General features: G+C 44.2%; 2 protein-coding genes across 3 annotated transcripts; one reads left to right on the forward strand and one right to left on the reverse strand.

Annotated features, from left to right (window-relative positions):
- Positions 1-3,176: 3,176 nt before the first annotated feature.
- Positions 3,177-7,042, reverse strand: LOC127766857 (receptor protein kinase TMK1-like). The gene is made up of 2 exons (XM_052292017.1): positions 4,663-7,042; positions 3,177-3,967 (listed from the first exon to the last, which is right to left on the reverse strand). Exons 1-2 carry the CDS (start codon positions 7,025-7,027, stop codon positions 3,438-3,440), a joined length of 2,895 nt encoding a protein of 964 aa, XP_052147977.1. The 5' UTR covers positions 7,028-7,042; the 3' UTR covers positions 3,177-3,437.
- A 7,927-nt stretch (positions 7,043-14,969) lies between these two features.
- LOC127767843 (probable transmembrane ascorbate ferrireductase 3) lies at positions 14,970-18,093 on the forward strand. 2 transcript variants are annotated; one of them, XM_052293298.1, is made up of 3 exons: positions 14,970-15,569; positions 15,736-15,784; positions 17,318-18,093. In XM_052293298.1, the coding sequence occupies exons 1-3, from the start codon at positions 15,393-15,395 to the stop codon at positions 17,836-17,838; spliced, it is 747 nt and encodes a 248-aa protein (XP_052149258.1). In that variant the 5' UTR covers positions 14,970-15,392; the 3' UTR covers positions 17,839-18,093. The 2 variants fall into 2 exon arrangements, with proteins under 2 accessions (XP_052149258.1, XP_052149259.1); XM_052293299.1 differs by having other exon boundaries at positions 14,974-15,569; positions 17,378-18,087.
- The last annotated feature ends 2,603 nt before the right edge of the window (positions 18,094-20,696 follow it).

The following is a 20,696-nucleotide window of genomic DNA, read 5'->3' on the forward strand; positions in this document are numbered from 1 at the left end:
AAGGCACTCGGCCTCGGGGCACGCTCCGCTCGGTCTATATCATCCGTCCTATAAAAAACGAATCTAGGACCGAATGTGACATATTCTAGTACCAGTACTAGGATGTGTCATATCCGGTATTAGGTTGATTTTTTATGGGATGGAGGGAGTACTCCTCAAGCCGGTGGCCCCCACCTCGACGATCCCCTCATCAGCGCTAAGAGCATCTCCAAGAGCCTCTCTATCTCTCTCCAAGTTACAATTTGATAATTTTGAACCAAAAACATACTCCAACAGACTAGCCAACTGGATGGGCAAGCCATCCGGCTAGCCAAACTCCTCCTCGCACTGGCCAACTTTGGCCAGCCAAAATTGCCTTGCCAAACATGGGCCCCACGGCTTTTCCCCTCTCCCTCCCCTCCCCCGGTCCCGTGTTCTCCTCCATCTGCGAGCGCTCCCCCTCCTCCTAGATTGATGACGCCAGCGCCGCCCCTCTGCCGACGCTGCCCCTTGTCCACCGCGCCGTCGACCGCTGCCGAGGCCGCCGCCGTACGCTGCCTCATCGTTATCCGCCGTCGCTGGCTTGCTCGCATCCTCCACCCCTGCTAGCCGTCACCGCCGGGTCAAGCGCCTCCGCGGCCGCTCGCTTGCATCCTCCGCCTTCGCCGCCGCTGCCGGGTCAACCGCTGTGGCTGACCGGTGCAGCGAGCGGAGTGGAGGCGGCGGCGCAACGGTGAGGGAGGGAGTAGCAAAGGAAGGAGGCTCGACGGCGGATGGCTATCGAGGAATACAGGGCTGGTGAGGAGTGGATCCGCCGTCACCGTCGCCTTGCGCGCATGGATTCGACGTCGCCATAGCCACCGCTCCCACCGGCCTTCGTCGCCCGCGCCTCTCCCGCCGGCGTCGCCTCCATCCCTGTGCCGCCCCCGTCGTCCTCCGCCACCTGCGCTGCTCCCGCCGGCGCCGCCTCTATCCCCGTGCCGCACTGCAAAGAAGAGGGGAGAAGGAGAGGTGGGTGAAGAACAACACGGAGATTGACATATGGGACCTACTATTAAATTGGAGGGTGTAAATGGAGATGCTGTTGGAGTAAAACGTAGATTTGGCTCTCTAAATTTTTATCAAGTTTTCAAATAGGATATTTGGAGTAAAAAATAGCCACTCTCTTGGATATGCTCTAACTCGTTGGGTCATCACCGATCAACAGAGTTGGACAAGATCACGCGTACGAATCTTCGGAGTGGATGGACTAAAATCTGCAAGATGAGGGCTTTGTTTATTTGTTGAATGGAGGTTAGCAATTCCGTTATTTTAAATCGAAGCCAAAAATCCAACCAAACATTACATATGACTTATGTCCAACCAACCAAGACACTACCGTTTATATTTTCGTTCCAAACAATATATTTAAAACTCAGCCAACCTAGGAGAAAACATGCACTCAAATTCGCCTCGTTGAGAACTTAAACTCGGGTGATCTGGGCATACATTGCTCAGTAGATCAGTTCCTCCTCAGTTCCAGACAATGTCAATACACAAAATATAGAAAACTGGTAGCCGACATTGTTGCTAACATCCATACCATTTTCATCCCTGTTAACTAAGGCTTTATTCGTTTTGAAAGATTCCTAAAGGAAATCTCAAATCCTTTGGAATAAGCACTATTCATACATTCAGTTTGTAGGATTCAAAGAAAAAATTTTCATAGGAACACTATGCCAATCCCCCAAAAATCCTCCAAAATGTACTAATTCCAGAGGAATGAAAACATATACTCTATCCTCTTTTGTTTAGCTTAGTGTATGAAAAATTCCTATATTGCAATCCTTTGTTTTGCACATGCATTCCTATACTATTCCTACGTTTTTACTATTCCTGTGATTTGGAAATTCTGTGAACCAAATAAGCCTTAAATCTTTCAGCTGCTCCTCCAACTAGCAACTAGCCATATGCCCATATATCCGGAGGTCGTCGGCCTCGCATCGCAGGAGTCCCAAATAGCAAGCCAACGACCACTCACAGAAAATCGACTTTTCTTTGCAACACCAACGCGGGAAAGCGCATGGTCCCCCGGACCGGCGCGTCCAACGCCAACTCCAACTGCCAACCAAACCAGAAAACTTTCCCACAAATCAAGGACGCTGTCCAAATCCTACTCACCCCCTCATCCAGCCACAGATGCTCAAATGGAGTAGTCGTGATCACACACACACACAAAATAAAAACAGCCTTGCCTTCTCCTGTTTTTGAGCCGGCAGACCAATGGCAGCTCATAAAGCAGGTCATGAAGTAGTATCCCCCAATTATGCCTACAGGCTACAGCGTCTACTGGCCCCATTTTCCCTGGAAATCCTCCAATTTGAGCTGCTAACTGCCACACTGTGACACCCTGGAGCCGAGAGTGACATGGCTTGGAAGTGAGCAGCTGGAAGAAGATACATACGCAGTGTTTTTGTCCATTGTCCGTCCATCCAACCAGGCAAAACGAGTGTCCACAAGAACCGGGAAATCGCCAGATATGATGTATGGAAAAATCTGCATTCAAACAACAGTGCCATGCAGATGAACACGCGCACCTGTGGGTCGCGATCAGAGAAAACTGGATCGCATTCCAGGTCTCAATCACCGTCCAGAAACCAGCGTCACAGTCGCCTCTTGTGTCTATTATTGTCTTATTTCGGTTTTAAGGCTACCTGATGACGCATTAATTCAGCAAAGCATCAGCGTCACTGTCCGTTGTCCCAGCTCCTATTGCAGTTAGGTTTCTCTAACATGGGAGCATAGTACGCTGTGCTGTCGATGCGTCGCACAGCTGCCTGAAACCTGAAGCTTTTTTTTTTTTTTTGGCAGGCACCAAACTGAAGCTGTGTGTCACATGATCTTAGGTACAACAGTGCAATCAGGGTTAGCGTGTTGGAGCAGCTGCAGCTTTGAAGATTGGAGCCGCACCCGATGCCTCTTCAGGCTCCAGGTACCAAACGGATTAGTTTTATAACTACTTCCAACCTGGTTAGCAATCACATGACAAGGTATCTATCGGTTCAATAATTTTGACAGTTAGGAGACGGCCTGACGCCCTGACCACGGTCTCCAATAATTGAGATGGTTCTGGTACAATCATGATCATCATAGAACTAAAAGAATACAGTAGCAACAATGACTACAACTGAGATGATGTTAAGGAGCAGGGAGTAGTGTTGATACAGCCCAGCAGCCCTTCACCGCTCCTGTTTTAAGCTCAGAAATATGGCAGAACAGAACAGTTAGCAAATTTGCAAACTTCCAGGCAATTCTTGAGTCAAGATCACAAGATACATGATCAAAGGACAGCTACAAGGCAGCACATAGCCAAACCAAGAAACATTAAAAAGCAGGGGAGTGAGGAGACTAAAGGAATGAACAAAAAGGATCACTTGGATGTTCTGCTTCCGTCAAGCTTGAGATTTCACACAAGCTACCTATCTTCCATCAGCAGAGGTGAATGATTCTGCAAATCCTGGAGGCCTCGTCGGTATGCTTGTCTGAGTATTATCCAAGCTAGCAAGGAATGAAGACGTCGCGCCATCAAAATGGCTGCTATCCTCAAAGGCCTGCCATTTCTTCAATGCTTGCGGCAGTGTCATGTCTAGATCGATACCATAGCTGTCATCTGAATCTGGATCAGATGGTTTCCAAACATCCGAAAGAGTAGAGAGCACATTGACAGCATGACCCATATCGGGCCTCTGGTGTGGTTCCCTAGCACAGCAGTGACCAGCAAGCTCAGCGACAGTGCTAACGCTTGCAAGTGTCTCCTCAGTGAGGTCAATTGTTGGGTCAATTGCTTTCTGGAATGTGTCTTTGCTAAGTTGCATTCTTCGGAACCATGTTACCAGGTGCATGCTGTCTTCAGGCTGAGTCTCATCAAGCGCCTTGCGTCCAGTGATCAGCTCCATCAAGATGACACCAAAGCTGAAGACATCTGCTTTTGTTGTTACTCGTCCAGTAACTGCAAATAGAACATAACTTGTAGGGTTAGTGCAAGTGATATACAAATACCAGAAGTGACAGTCCTGGGCATAAGAAATAATGATTTTAAAAATTGCATTGTTGCTCAAATCATCGAAGAGCTGGTATAGCATGCAAAAGAAACCTCTTATAAAAATGTTTGTCAATGCTTGTGTACATAATTAGAAATCAGCATTTCTTACATTAACATTTGTGCTTCATGTAATCAGAACGGTTAGCTCAACCATAGGCTAAAAATAATAATTCAAGTGAAATATCAAATTCTGATTACATGAACCTACTCAGGACACTGAACTCATCCTAGTTTATCACAGAAATGATTACCCAAGACTTCATATATGATTGAGTAAATGCATTTCGTTAGTTTTCAGATATCACATACTGCCCTACAACTTTTCCTTCGGAATCATCAAATTTTATTAATAAGCAACTACCACATCTCCTATAGATGAGATCAAATTTTATTAATAAGCAACTACCACATCTATAGAATGAGTAAGCTCATAACTAAATGAGAGTTAAATGATCATTTCAAACTTGAGCACTAAGCCTCTAGTTTTGGCATTTGGTCGGTGTTGCTACTTTAGACATCCCTCAGTTCTAATATATTGCGCTTGTTTGTTATACTGAACACAAAACATCTGAATACTGAAGCAAAAAGAAAAGGATGATCACCTGCATATTCCGGAGCAAGGTATCCAAAAGTGCCAGCAAGCCTTGTCTCTACTGACACGCACTTCCCATCAGCCGGTGCAAGCCGGACCAATCCAAAGTCTGCCACCTTTGCCTTCATGTCATCACCGAGAAGTATGTTTGATGGTTTCAAGTCTCTGTGGATGAAGGTCTGCTGTGCAAGGCTGTGAAGATACTCAACACCCCTTGCAACATCAAGCGCAATGCTAAGTCTCTTCTTCCATTCCAACGGCCGCAGATTGTGTTCTTTCCACTCAAACAGGTGTTGACTCAGTGTCCCCTGTGGCATGTACTCATACACTAGAATCCTCTCATTGCCATCGAGACAGTAGCCAAGCAGTGACACCAGGTTCCGATGGCGAACCTTGGTCAGCACAGCAATCTCTGATTTAAACTCATTTAGCCCCTTGTTACCCATCACACCAGCCTCCATTCGCTTCACAGCAATTTTTGTGCCATCATGAAGCTCACCCTTGTACACAGTGCCAAAGCCACCACGGCCAAGGACATTCTCATCACTGAAGTTGTTGGTCACATTGCGGAGGACTTGAATTGAAATTACCATATTTCCAGTTTCAACAACATGAATATCCCTTGGACCACTGCTCGCTTGACTGTATGTCTCACTTGCAGCTGCACCGCCATTGACATTGCCACCAGCAACTGTGATTTTAACCATATCAGGATCTGACCCTGAGTGCCGAGGATGAACGACCATAGCGTGTGGACTTTGAACCCTTCCAAAAGGCTTCTGTTTTCTTTTATAGCAATAGAAACCTAATGCAGCAAGAAGGCCTACTCCAGCAATAGCACCAACCACTGAGCCAGCAATGATTCCAGCAGAAGACGAAGAGGGACTCCCATTGCTTCCATCACCGCCATTCCCACCATCTGGCGCATTGCTGCCGCCACTACCACCTGATCCAGATGGTGCAGGAGCATCCTTGCCAATGTTCGGGTTGCCATTAGCTTTCACCAGCACATTCTTCGCTGCAAAGGTAGGGAGTTTCCCATAAAGATTGTTATTCGACAGATCAACCTCCGTCAGAGCAGGCAAAGCAGCAACCTCCTTCGGCACCGTGCCAGTAATATTGTTGTCTGCAAGAATAAGCTTCTGAAGTGTTGTAATCTTCCCGATAGCTGGGGAGATGCTCCCACTGAACCCCATCCTGGCAAAATTCAGCACTGTAATGTTCCCTGCATCGCATCCAACACCAATGTAACCATCACACGGATCATTCCCTTTCCAATTATCTGCGAGCTTCGCCGGGTACTGGAACCCAGCCGCCACCTCCAGCAGCAGGCTTACACGGGGATCACAAGGTTGTCCAGGGGTGCTCAAGCAGAACCGCTCCGTAGTCGGCACCACATCTGCTTTCACCTTATCGGCAAATTTGGGCGTCGGCCCCTGCAGCAAATTGTTCGTCAGGGTTACCTTGGTCAGAGATCCGAGCTTCAGAAGACTGTCCGGCACCGGACCGGTGAGCTGGTTGTCACGGAGCTCCAAATCGGAGAGACTTGCAAGCCCCGAGAAGTCAGGCAAGGGGCCAGTGAAGTCATTGGAGTGAAGCCAAAGCTCTTGGAGCGAGGTCATGTTGGAGATGAAGCTAATCGACCCGTTGAACTGGTTCTCCCCAATCTGGTTGTTGAGCCAGAGCGCCTGCAGCGGCGCGGTGGCCAGAGACGCCGGCACAGGCCCGGACATCTTGTTGAACGCCAGGCTGAGCCGCTGCAGCGACGGCAGCGCGGTCCCGAAGAAGTCCGGGAGCGCGCCGGTGACGTTGGCGGTGTTGGCGGAGAAGTTGGTGAGCGACGTGCAGTCGGCGAGGTCGGCGGGGAGCGGCCACGGGTCGAACGGGTTGTTGTCGAGCGAGACGGCGGCGAGCGCGGTGAGCCCCTTGAAGAAGTCCGGCGGGATGCGGGTGAAGCCGTTGTTGTGGACGAGCAGGTACTGCAGCGACGAGAGCCCCGCGAGCGACGGGAGCTCGCCGGAGATCGAGTTGTCGAAGAGCTCGAGGCGCGCGAGCGCGGTGAGGTTGCGGACCTCGGGCGCCAGCCTCCCCGTCAGGCTGCGGTTCCCGACCTGCACAGCGGTGACCCTCCCCGCCGAGTCGCACGTCACGCCGGCCCACGCCCTGGGCGACGAGCAGGGGTCGCCGGTGCTCCACCCCAGCGCCTTGTCCGCGCCCAGAGCCCTCGCCACCGCCCGCATCGCCGCCGCGTCCGACGCCGCCGTGTCCCCCACCGCCGCCCCCACCACCAGCATCACCGCCAGCGCCAGCGCCACCGCCACCGCCACACCCCCTCCTCCTCCGCCACCACCACCTCCCCTCCGCCGCCGCCACATTTGCGCCGCTCTAGAGAGAGAAACAAGGAGAGAGAAAGAGAGAGAGAACTAGAGAGAGAAACAGGAGTAAGTGTTGGGGTGGCAAGGATTTAAGCGAGGAGAGAGACGAGAGCACACCGCACCGGGCACATGGGCACATGCGTGGGACCCACGGGTTTTAGGGTTTTTTTTCCCCTCCCTCCCCGCGCACGAAATGACCGTTCTACCCCTACCGGCCGGTGCGGTCCGGACCCGGTTCAGCCGGCCCGCGCGGTCACCGAGACGTGGGGCCCACGTGGGGATGGCGCTGGATAGGAGGGGCAACCCGGGTATTTTCTCCGGGAGTGAAAAGGCGGGGGGGGCGATTTCGCGCTGGACCGGAGCTGGCAGGTGGGGCCCCGTCCGTGTGGGCCCACGCGGCAGCGTCACAGGTGTCTCCCGCGCCCGCGCGGCGGGGATTAGGGGAGGAGGAGAGAGGAGGCGAAGGGGAATCCAAGACGGCTCTCCCATCCGTCCGAGGGAGGCGGTGGGGGTGGGCCCCACGAGTCAGTGACCCGGAGTGGTGCCGCGTCCGAGAATTGAATGGACGGACCGCGAGGGATTCAGATTCTCGGCGGCTCGAATCCGTGTGACCGTCCCTGTGATCGCGAGTACTCTCTCCATTCCCGAATAAAATTATTTTTAGCCATCTGATTTGTTCTAAAATAAGTTTAGTTTTGAATATTCATTGCATCAGGATTTATAAAAAATTGTATCAGGATTTATAAAAGTAAAAAGCTAAATATATTTAAAGTAGATAAAATGAAAAACAATAACATCAAGATTTGACAAAATGAAAGTATATTAGTACTTTTTTTTTAGTTTTGTGAGGTAGCCCGCGCGATTGTGCGGGCTTCTCTTTTTCTCTAAGTATTAAAATCTTTTTATGATGACTATTTTTTTATACATATATAAAGTTTCCGTAAAAAGTTCATATTTATATATATAGCAGTCACCCACATCATGTAGTTGTTAGTCATTCAAATTTCTGATGGTTAAGAGTTTCACACCTTTGCACGTATAAACTTTAACTACAGCTGAGATCTTTCATAATACCGAACTAATTATTCTTTTTTATATCTGTATTTTTTTTCTTAATGACTCATGAGCATTTAATTTTCTCATGATTTATAGTGATATCAAATTGGGCATCCACAAATATGACTTCTAAATATGAAATTTAGAAGTTCCTATGGTATATATCCATTCTTCAAGCAACCTACGATCCATGATTCCCTAGCGTGTTTGTAGCCTATAAAACGGTGTAATAGAGACTCATCTATGCAAAAAGTTATTATAATTAAGTGGTGGTTTGGTACCACCATAAAAGTTTAAAAGTTTACATGGATAATTAGGTCAGCTTATAAATCAGTTTTGGCACTTTAAATATGATAATAGTGTGTTAACCATTTTACACTAAGTGAGAATGAATGTCTAAGTGAAGTACTATGTATGCATATGTATACATAATCCACATAAAATTTAGGGTAATATAGATTTTGGAGTTAGGGTATGACATGGCTTTGTTCTAGTTTCCCTACTCCAATGATGCTATGTAATATTATTCATTGTACTATAAATTTATAGCGTGGTAATAAATATGTAGTGCCTCATTAAAGTTTTTTTTTGTTAGTCTTTGATCTCCAAACATGACATGAAAAAAATCATTTAAATATGTTTTCATCAAATAGTACTGTAGAAAAGTTTCATCAAGTTCATCATTAGATAGTTCTATTATAAAAACCTCAAATAAAATGATTTTGATAGAATGTCCTACCTGCTCTACTCTTAAATAGTATGTTAATACTTTGGAATAAGTAGTTTGCTGAACCGTCTAATATTTTTAAATAAAACACTCATCTTATAAAATGGGTAATATTCACTAAATGCTTGAACCCTTCTCTTTGTTTCTCTCTTTCCAGGGATTAAAATTCAATATCAAAATTGTTTGTTACCCACTTGAGTTCTTGTTTGGTATTATTATTCCAAGGTTAAGGGGATTAATTGAATGATTTCATATGTAGCCTCTTTACCGCAAAGATTTACTATGCTATCATTTTGTGCATGTTAATTTTAAATGATGTGATATAAATAATAATGCACATATATGGCAGTTGAAAGAACGTTTTATCATTATAATTTAATTATCATGGCCTTTCCTTGTTGGCTTGTTGTTGTGGCTCTTTGGAACTCCTACTGGGTTCTTTTAGTGTTGTGATTGGATGGTTGGCAATCTCGTACGACTCGGTGCTAATAATCCTTGCTATAACACCGTACACCTTGCAACAATCACTATAACCCCACTTGACACCTTAAGTGATTTGATTTTCTATAAGATAACATGCTTTGATTATTTTTTTCTTCAATATGGTGGCCTAGCTATCATGTGTGTATACATATGTAAAGCGATTGAAATCATCCAATGGCCAAGATAAAAGGAACCATGAAATTAATGGAGGATTAAGCGTTGAATGTTTTGCCTTTTATAGAGAATTTTTGAAGTTTATTTTCTTATTTCTTAGAAGCTTTAATAGATGATGTAGGATGGTTCTATAGGACGTTTAATGGTCCTTGAAATGGTTTACAATTCTATATATCCTATAGATTAGCCGTTGATATTTTTTGTTTACTGTTAGGATCAATGCTCTTGAGTTTTTCTATTGTTTAAATTCTTATAGAATCTCTTTCTCATTATCGTGGACATGTATGTTTTTGCGTTAGCTTTAAATTAAATAATGTTTGTATTCAACTACGTATATTTATAAAGTGATATAAGATAATATAATCTACAATATAATGTCACTTTATCTTTATGATATGATGTTACACACTCATAGTAGCCGATGTGATGGACGGATGCTTCGCTACCATTTGTAACTCGACGATCGGTGGATATGTATTTCTACATGAAAGTGACACATTAGAGATTAGTGGAACATATATATGCTTGACCTTTAATTTATTCACGTATAACCTGACCAGATTGAACCCTACTAAGAGCTTTATATTTATCTTTTCTACTTCCGTTTCACAATAAAAAAATCTGTATACATGAAAAATAGTTTTCATAACAGATTTAATAAAATTATTATCAATTCAAAATAAAATGAGTATTTTTTTAAGGAACATCGATCACTCATAGTTAGGTTCTTTTATTTCTTATGGCGTCGTAGATATAATTTAGTTATCTGTATCTGTTGACTTCTATACAATAATATAATCACGATTACCATGTTTTTAGAATTTTATGATGGTTAAGATTTGACGTCAAGATATGTATTCGTAATATATATATTTAAAATATAAATACATGAATTTAGTTTTCTTATAGTTTTCCTTATAAATCATATAGTATCATGATTCCATAGTAGCAGGAGTATTTTCTTCTCTATTTTTCATTTACATTTTTATGATTATTTGAGTGACCGGTAAAATTTTAGAACATGAGCCAACACAACGTATTTTATTTTCAAGAATACCTACGAAGTAGATTTTTTTTCTCGCACCATAAATTTAGTCGTGATAATTTAAATTAGCAGCTTGATTTATATGTTATAATTTTTTTAGGTTTTTTGTTTTTTACTTAATCAATATAGGAGAAAAGGGTGGACACCGGCTGATTAAGTTTTTTTTGAAAACTATTATGATAAATAGTGATTTACATCTGACTAATATAGCATGGAAATAGGAGTTATCATATAGCATAGAAATAGGAGAGAATTAAAGGGATAGAGGGGAGAGCGTACATCTCTGATCTCCTGTACGCACGGCATGGCCAAGCGGGATATGGATTTTTTTTTCCAAAAATATATCTAATTCCATATAATGTTGGGTCCACCAAATAAGTGTAAATCAAATAACTGAAAATCTGAAATAGCGGGTCTACCAGTTTATTAGATTACCACGTGGCGGCTTAAGAGCGTTTGTAGAAGTCCCATGTGGCGGCATGAGAACGTTTGTAGGAAGTTTAATGGACTTTTAGTATATAATAGATAGATAGATAGATAATAGATAGATATGGGTATGTTTAGTTTGCGAACGAAAAATTTTTAGTGTGTCACATCGGATATACGGACTCACATTCAAAGTATTAAACGTATACTAATAACAAAACAAATTATAGATTTCACCTTAAAACTATGAGATAAATTTATTAAATCTAATTAATTCATCGTTACCAAATACTATTTCGTTCAAAAAGAATCCTCGCGATCAAATGATTGCTAGAGTTTGTCTTTTTTTTTTTTTTAACTCCTACATGCGATTGTTGAGGCAAAAGGCTGCAGAGGTGCAGGCGTTTCAGTGTTTTCGCAGCCTTTATTGTTTTTGCTGTGATGAACAGCTCGTGTAGTACTACTGGATGAGAAGAGAACAGTTTCTCTTTTTTGGATTCCCTGTATCCAGCTTTGCGCGTGATGGCTTGTGTAGAGTTGTAGTAGTACCAGCTGTGGCAGCTGTGTGTTGAGATGGATGCAGTGCAATTGTAGCTTAGCTTATCCACAGTGCAGGCTTTGTTTCTTCCATTCCTTTTTCACGTAAAATGAAATTAACAACGAAACGAACCGATCAATCAGGGCTACCTGAGCATGCAGCAGCAAGCATCCTGGATGCATAGCCACGCGCCTTTGTTTTTTACTACGCGCTGTGTGGTGGCTTGTGTACTGCGTCAAAACAAATGAAAAATTGTCTCGATATGCTACTGACATGTGCGCGAACTGCGAAGCCGGTGCACCTCCGGCTGCTTGGTAGCCAGAGCTTCACTGGATTTTTCCTTTTGATTTGTACTCCACGAAAGAATTTTTTTTTCCTTTTTCTTGTGTAGCCAGAGCGTCTGTTTATTACTGTGCTACTAGAATATATAGTAGCACATTCCAAAATAAGCAAGCGCTGAATATGTTAGAGCATTAATTAATATTACAATGAATCTAGATACGCGTACGATAAGTCTGAATAACCACTTATACAGGTTCGCTATACTAGTTAACTTCTCATTTTATTTTAAATTAGTTTTTTTAAAACGGATGAAGTACTTTCTCCGTCACGAAATAAAATTCCTTGTAGTATTATCCTACTAGTAGTTTGGAACAGAAGGACTGAAGGACTATCGGCCCAGTGTGTTTATTTGGAGAATTGGAGGTACCTATACTTTTGGCCCAGATTTGGCGGTTCGTGCTAACTGCCTAGCTAGTTTTTGTGAACTAGTTTGGGCCTGAATCTGAATTGCTGTTTGTAAACTGAGAGGACCCGGCTACACCTCCAATTTTATTTCTGAAGATAGCACGTACCAATCTATCCAAAAACAACGAGATGACCATATATAGAGTAGGTTATTAATCTTTCCTTTCCATCTCCCTTTTAGAAAGTGGCTCGCAAAGCTTACGAGTGTGCAGGCCAGTTTAAGAAATTATAACAAACAGTCCTTGGCTCCTTAAACAGTTTAGCACAGGGGATCGCAGTAAAGACATATATGTGGGGTGTTACACTGTTACAAAAGCCGGTACTGCTAATTAATCACCCTCAGTTAATGGACCGTACGTACTGTCTGCACAGACAGGGCGTAATGCATCATTCAGGCGTGTAACTAATCTCTCGTCATATTTACTGCGGTTTGCACGCCTTTAATTACCCTATCCACGCTGTGTACGTACTACCTACCCTCTCTCGGTAATCATAAAAAACCAACTTTAAAGGATGCTTATTGAGATTCATTTCTTAGAAATTGATTTCCATATTCATCTCCAGAAATTTTTTTTACGAGACGAAGGGTGTATACGTTGTACATAGTTTACCGCATTTACGCGACAATAATGACTTGTTTAGATTGTACACATAGCCACTTTCAACTCTACTACTCTGTCCCAGAAAGAATCAAACCCTAGGTTTGAATCTGGACACATGTGTGTCTAGATTCAAATCTAGAGTTTGATTTTTTTGGGGACGGAGGGGTACACTGCTAGAGAACTCATCTTTTATCCAATGCTCCAAACACATAAATACTACTCCCTCCATCTATTTTTGATAGGCATATTTCTAAATCTGAAAAATTTATTTTTGATAGGCATATTTCAATCCAACAGCCTATCAACTTAATGACTTTCTCGAATTTAATGCATGACTCTTTATTCTTTCACGCAAGATTGGCTACATGGGCATCGAGAAATGTAAATATTAATGAATCGCTTGTTTACGAGAAATGACTAGTAGCATGTTTAAATAGATGGTAAGTAGAATTACTTACCCTTGGTCTGTGTGTCAAGATCAAATATAACTATTAAAAGTAGATGTAGAAAGTATCTTAGATGGACTAAGAACCGATACTTAATCTCTTTAGTACCGATTCTAAAAACACAAGTCCCTAAAAACATCTTTAGCATCCAGTTGATGTTACCAACCGGAACTAAAAATGCATTTTTAGTACCGGTTCGTATTACTAACTAGTACTCCCTCCATCCCAAAATGTTTGACGCCGTTGACTTTTTAAAAAATGTTTGACCATTCGTCTTATTCAAAAAAATTAAGTAATTATTAATTCTTTTCCTATCATTTGATTTATTGTTAAATATACTTTTATGTATACATATAGTTTTACACATTTTATAAAAGTTTTTGAATAAGACGAACGGTCAAACATGTTTAAAAAAGTCAACGGCGTCAAACATTTAGGGAAGGAGAGAGTACTAAAGATGTATCCAGGATTAGTTCAAAAAGAAAACAACTCTATCCAAATTAGATGTTTGTAGTAGGTGGAATGGTAATACGTGTGAGGGTTGAAATGCGAGATCTTGAGTTCGAATCCTACATCCTACATATTTTTTTTATTTGGTATGCATCTTATCTCGATTTATTGATCAGGTTGCTATAACCAGGATTAATGGTATGTATTTTGTCTCGATTTGCTAATCACGGTTGCTATAACCGGGATTAATGGGGTTCTCAACCGGTGTTAAAGATGATTTCTCTACTAGTCCTAGTGGTAGATTTTGGCATCACCCAACACGTTGGTTGTGTTTAGTTCAATGCCTTGCGAAAATAATGCAAACTTTTGAAGAGCGAAAAATATAGAATTACCACATTAGTTTGTTGCCTTAAAAAATTTGATAATGCTAAAATTTAGTATGGTTTAAAATGGCAATAAAGCGAACCAATTTTGGGAAAGCACCATTGTTGTGGTGTAGTAGTGTGTGCAGAACTCAAATTATGGTGCTCATGAATATTCCGCATATGTAGGTAGATTTTCAACAAGATTCGGTAAGATCAGGGATGTGTGCTGCTAGTTTTCATTTCTTAGACCATGTGTTCGGGGACGTATTTATAGGAGTATGAGTGTGGTGTTGCATATACTAGCTCTGTTCGTAAGTCCTAGTTCCCAACCCCATCCGCCTTGTTTTCCACGCGCACGCTTCCCAAACTGTTAAATGGTATGTCTTTTGTAAAAAGTTTATACAGAAGTTGCTTAAAAAAAAATCATATTGATCCATTTTTGAAAAAAATATTAGCTAATACTTAATTAATCATGTGCTAATGGACCGCTCCGTTTTTCGTGCGCAAGAGATGGTTCCCAACCCATTCCAGCGAACACAGCCTTAGCCGTGTTCGGTTTCAGGGGATGGGAAGTAATCCCTCCCGCACAGAAAATGGAGCGATCCATTAGCACGTGATTAATTAAGTATTAGCTATTTTTTTGAAAAAAATGGATCAATATGATTTTTTAAGCGACTTTCGTATAGGAACTTTTTTAAAAAAAACACACCGTTTAGCAGTTTGAAAAACGGGTGCGTGTGGAAAATGAGAGGCGAGAGTTGGGATCCCCTGGATAGGAACGCAGCTAGTGGTGTGAGCGTGCACGTGAATAGTAAAGAAAAAAAAAAGAAGGGTGAACAAAGCTCTAAAACGTTAAACCCGGAGAAATATAATGGTTTTTCTCCGCGCGTGATGGAGATTACTTGCTCCCTTGCAACGCTAGCTAGCCGGCACGCATGCGTATGTGCACGTAAGTGCTTCGTTCGCTACCTTAAAATGGTGGGAGATCACCATGTGTGTGTGGTGTGTTTGAGAGCGAGAGAGAGATGCCTTGCTTGAACACCGGAGACTCGCGCGCTGCTGATTATACCAAACCCAAAACCCCCTCGCCGGTGTAACCCCAGATTCCTCCCACCCCCCTCCCGGCCCCGCCGCGCTCGCGCGCGGCCGCCGCGTTCGCCCGCGTTAAAAACCTCGCGTTCTTGAAGCAGCAGCAGCAGCAGGAGGAAGAAGAAGAAGAAGAAGAAGAAGAAGCGGGTGATCGAACGAAGCTACTAGCGCGAGCGCTTCCCGAGAGAGATCATCGGTTAGCGAAGCAACTAGCGGCATGGCGATCGGGGGAGGGATCATCGGCGGCGGGGGGCACCACTCGGCGGTGGCGGCGCGGGTGGCGGCGGCGGCGCACGTGCTGTTCCTGACCACCGCTGTGCTCATGCTGGTGTGGCTGCTGCACTTCCGCGGCGGCATCAACATCCAGTCCGACGACCCCGAGCAGATCTTCAACGTATGCATACTTAACACTTCAATTCTTCGATCTTTATCATATTAATTAATTAATCTGCCCTGATTGATTTCATGATTTCCTTGGCAAATAGTAAAACGTTTGTTGATTAATTAAAGCTCGTTTCATTCGCGCTTCTGATAACACTATTGTTTCTCCAACAATGCAGGTCCATCCATTCGTGATGTGCTGGGGGTTCATTCTTCTAATAGGAGAAGGTATGTGACATCGATCATGTTTTATCCGAAATTCGCTTCAGGATATATGTTTTTACATTGAGAATTTAGCCCCTCAAATATCACAATATAAAATTCGCTACTATAAAGATTTGAACTCAGAATTTTAAAGTGGATTCGTATCATTTCGCTCATGTGACATCGATCACGTACATACGTACGTTGTTTGAAAGTTCAATGTACGGTTCGATCATGTGTTGTTGATCTGGTAAAACAAATACTACCAAGTACCAACCTAACACACTCTGAATCGATGTGAATTAGTGTCTAGTAAATAATTAAGGTCCAGTAACTAAGCGCTGCTCTGACAAAACGTTGCAACAAATTAAATTAACCAATGCCAAAAGGGGCGGAGCTAGTATATATTAGGGGATGCTCAGGAACCTGGTTAAGAAATTTTTTTAGCTATAACTCATCTATTTTCATCATGTATGTATCCCCTCAATACAAACTTAGGTACCCGCATAAGCTTAAACTCGATCAAAAATAGAGTAAATTAAGCAAGTGGTACCACCATCCATTTCGCTCTAGCTCCGCCCTTGCCAAAAGCCCCCGGAAGATGGATCGATGTAGTAGTAGTAGTGTTGTTGTCAACATGGGCCATCATCGGCCACTGGCTTTTAGTGAGAAGATTACAATAATTTGTTCAGTAATCAGCACTACTGCACTGCACTTTATTTAGTAGGATATGGGCTTCTGTAGAGGTTTGGTGGCTGCAAAAGGCATTCGACCTGTGCCTAGCTCATTTGATCAGTGCAAATCAGTGTGTTGGGTGGTTGTCCTTACCAAGGGTCACCTCTGATTTTCGCGATAATGAACCCCTGCGATCGCTACGTTTTCCTGCCAAGTTCAGTCCAACTGATCGATGTCCTAGTTATTTTTCCCTGCAATACTATTTTGCCAGGTAGCACAAAAAGTTTTTTTTTTCAAGAACAAGGATAAAGTTGAAGCCACATAAGCACTGAGAGAACTTTTCAAAAAGTTAATAACATTTTTGCAAAGTACAATCATAATGCCACTTATTATATTTTATATTTCTATATAATTCAAATCTGATGGTAAGAACTTTAAGTCTTCGATAAAATCCTGCTAAACAACAGGTAACTATAACTTGGAGGAAATGAAAGAAACTATAGATTAATATTAATCTGAAATTTTAGATATTCTCACATTAATCTAAGGGCATGTTCACTTTGATGCCAAAAAAAACTTTACCAAATTTTGGCTGCCAAAATTTTGGCAGGATTTCTTATATAGTTATCAAAATTTGGCAGCAAAGTAAATGTAGCCACTTTTTTTTAAAGTAACTTTACCAAAATTTGGTAAGGTTGAAAATGACATCAAAGTGAACAGGCCATAAGGCTATGTTTGGCACGACTCTTTATCATAGATATGGTAAATTTGAAGTTTGTATGTTAAATTATAGTAATTTAAAATTTTAAATTTCATATAAAATATGACGTAATCAAAGAACCAGATTTATGGATTCGTGAAACTAGAAATACCCTGTTTCAGAAAATCTTGGATCCAGAGTTGTGTGCAAAGAGGGCCTAAAAAACAAAAAAAAAAATGCAGCTATACTGGCGTACACGACGATCCCGATGGATCACCGGACGCAGAAGATGGTGCACATGCTGGTGCACCTGGTGGCGCTCATCCTCGCCATCTTCGGCGTCTACGCCGCGTTCAAGTTCCACGACGCCGCCGTGGCGCCCGACCTCGTCTCCCTCCACTCCTGGCTCGGCATCCTCGCCGTCGCCCTCTTCGGCCTCCAGTGGCTCTTCGGCTTCTTCGCCTTCTGGCTCCCGGGCACCCACGAGCGCACGCGCGCCGCCGCCGCCCCCGCCCACGTCGCCGCCGGCCTCGCCATCTTCATGCTCGCCGTCTGCGCCGCCGAGACGGGACTCGTCCAGAAGAGCGCCGCCGCCGCGTCCGCCGGCGAGGCCAAGCTCATCAACGTCACCGGCATCTTCATCCTGCTCTACGCCGTCGCCGTCGCCGTCGCCGTCGCGCTCCGCAAGGCCTTCTTCTACTGAGGCGTGGCGTGCGTGAGAGCCGTTGGATGGCTTGTACGGCTAGATGTTGTTTGATCTGGTCCGTCGATTTGATGGCGTTGGTGATTTTTATGTGGTGTGAGTGAATTTTTTTCTGTTACATTTATACAGTGAACGTATGTTCACCGAGTGTATATAAAAAAGTGACATAATTTTTACTGTGATGAATAAAGGAAAAGGGTACGTGTAAAAAAAATTGTAACTAACTTCTTAATTACTAACTCCGACGTGGCGATTGAATCAAATGGTTGATAGCTCTGTTACTAAGAAAAAGTTAAAATTATGTTAGAGTAAGTTTAATAATAAACCAATTACTGGTTCGAAATCATCTATAATCAATCTAATAGCTCAATCATATAATAGTCGTGTTGTAGCTGGCTACAAATTTGTAGTCCGATTTCCTCTCTATCCTCTCTTCTCTCTTTCATATATGCTTATAGCTGACTTAGCCTGCTATTGTACTTGGCTACTTGCTCTTAGTAGGCATAGCACTGCTCAAGGATAAAAACCGAGAGAGAATCCTCGCCCCCCAAAAAAATAGGGAATAAGTTCACTTGAGGTCCCTTAACTTATCAACGAATCCGATTTTCGTCCTTCAACTGAAAAACAAGATATAATGGGTCCCTCAACTATTAAAACCGGTGCAAAGCATGTCCCTCAGCGGTTTTGATGATGGTTTTGGCTGATGTGGCACCTATGTGGCCGGTTTGACTTGGTACTCGTACTACGTGGCGATGACTTGGCATTGGAAGCAAAATATAAAAATAAAAAATAAAAACAAAATGTGGGGCCCACATGTCAGTTAGACAAAAGGAAAAAAGAGTGGGACCCACCATCCTCTTTATCCACGGACGACTGGACGACGGGAGAGGGAGCGACCGGCGCCTCCTTTCTCCCTCCCGGCATCCTTCCTTGTTGGCCGGCGAGCGCGCACGGAGAGGGAAAAAGGCATCGGCCAGCGAGAGGGGCGGAGACAGCCGCTGGCCGCCGCCCGCTGCGCAGTACTAGGGTTGCGGAAGTCAGAGGGCAGCGGAAGGATGGCGTGGATGACAGTAAGGAGGGTGCGGACGAACTAGTCCGGGAGGTCAGCGCCGTTGGCCTTGAGCTTGGTGTCGAAGTCGGCAACTCCATCTCCAAGGTTCTCTGGATGGCCACCCTCCACCCCACCTCGCTGCCTAGTAAGCTTCTTCTACCTCAAAGTTCTCATCCGCCATTGTTGCAACCAAAAACTGCATCAAAGCTCTAACCGATCTATAGATTTCACGCAGACTGGAACAGGATGCGGATCTCGGTGAACATCATCACGCAGAACCGCGCCAAGTCGCTGCGGCGGCTGCTTGCGTCGCTGCGGAACGCGTACTACATCGGTGATGAGGTGGTGTCGATTAGCTTCAACATGGACAGCCGTGGCGACGCTGAAAGCCGTCAACTCTTTCGACGCTGAACCAGTACTAATGTGATTCACTCCACCTGACTGACATTGCTCAATGTTGAGGTTTATAATTTACCCAACATTGTTCTTTGCAGCTTGTGCTACAGCAATTAGTACTGGTAACAAATTTCATTGTGTTTCTTGACATGCTCTACCCCTTGTATATATGTACACAGCAACAAGACCTGTCCATGGTGATGAACCTGCTCTACATAAAGCAGCACCAGGCTCGCGCCCTCTCCTCATCCACCACCGCTGGAAGATGGAATCCATCCTGGACCACATGCTCAGGGAGGCTGGCGTCGTGATCCAGCAGCAGCAGGCGGAGGAGAAGAACAGCAGCGGCGGCACGGCCATGGTGCCGCCACCGCCGTGCCCCGGAAGTAGCGTGACCTGCTACGTGTGCTTCGAGGAGGTCTCACCGGACGCCGATCAGCTTCAGCATGGACAGCTACATCGACGCGGCGATGCTGAACGCCGTCAACTCCTTCGACTGGCCGCACGGCGGCAAGACGCTGCAACGGAGGATCATCCAGGGCGGGCTGATCCGCGTGCAGAGGGCGGGCGGCCAACGGCCGTCTCCGCCCCCCTCGCCGGCCAACGCCTTTTTCCCTCTCCGTGCACGCTCGCCGGCCAGCGAGGAAGGATGTCAGGAGGGAGAGAGAGGATCAGAGGAGGCGTCGGTCGCTCCCTTTCCCATCGTCCACTCGTCCGTGGATAGAGAGGATGGTGGGTCCCACTCTTTTTTCCTTTTGTTTGGCTGACATGTGGGCCCCACATTTTTTTATTTTTTATTTTTATATTTTGCTTCCAATGCCACGTCATCGCCACATAGGACGAGGAATAAGTCAAACCGGCCACGTAGGCGCCACATCAGCCAAAACCACCATCAAAACCGCTGTGGGACCTACTTTGCACCGGTTTTGATAGTTGAGGGACCCGCTGTATCTGGTTTTCCGGTTGAAGGACGAAAATCGAATTCATTGACAAGTTAAGGGACCTCAAGTGAACTTATTCCAAAAAATAGAGAGAAACCCAAAATTGAGAAGATTAGGCCTTTTACTTTGCAAAATAAAGCCCATAAGGACTCGCTAGAAGGGCCCAAAAATTGCTCAAAAGCCCAAATTGAAAAGGCCCAAAGTTTGGACGCCCAGAAGGCCAGAACTCAAAACCTGAACCGGTTCAAGTTCACAGAATTCTTGTGCTCCTCCTGTCCTACTCTCACCACACAAAAAAGGCAACGTCAATTTTCTCTTTTCCTGAAATTGACGGCATGATTCTCTCTCAAGTAAAGTAAAAAAAAAAGGAACAAATGCTAAGCATGATTCCATCCAATCGGGAGTGCATAATCTCGCCGTTTTTGACTGACAGTGAGATAATGCTGGCTAATCCTGTTCTCCAAAGGGCG

This window comes from Oryza glaberrima, chromosome 3 (assembly GCF_000147395.1).
Source record: "Oryza glaberrima chromosome 3, OglaRS2, whole genome shotgun sequence".
Classification (NCBI taxonomy): domain Eukaryota; kingdom Viridiplantae; phylum Streptophyta; class Magnoliopsida; order Poales; family Poaceae; genus Oryza; species Oryza glaberrima.

What these genes read in the sequence shown, in the direction of transcription:
- LOC127767843 (XM_052293298.1), top strand. Translation starts at nt 15,393, where the DNA reads ATGGCGATCGGGGGAGGGATCATCGGCGGCGGGGGGCACCACTCGGCG. An exon ending in ACCCCGAGCAGATCTTCAAC is followed by an intron (nt 15,570 to 15,735) that starts GTATGCATACTT and finishes CCAACAATGCAG; the next exon opens with GTCCATCCATTCGTGATGTG. An exon ending in CATTCTTCTAATAGGAGAAG is followed by an intron (nt 15,785 to 17,317) that starts GTATGTGACATC and finishes ACCCTGTTTCAG; the next exon opens with AAAATCTTGGATCCAGAGTT.
- LOC127766857 (XM_052292017.1), bottom strand. Translation starts at nt 7,027, where the DNA reads ATGTGGCGGCGGCGGAGGGGAGGTGGTGGTGGCGGAGGAGGAGGGGGT. An exon ending in CCTTGCTCCGGAATATGCAG is followed by an intron (nt 3,968 to 4,662) that starts GTGATCATCCTT and finishes TTCTATTTGCAG; the next exon opens with TTACTGGACGAGTAACAACA.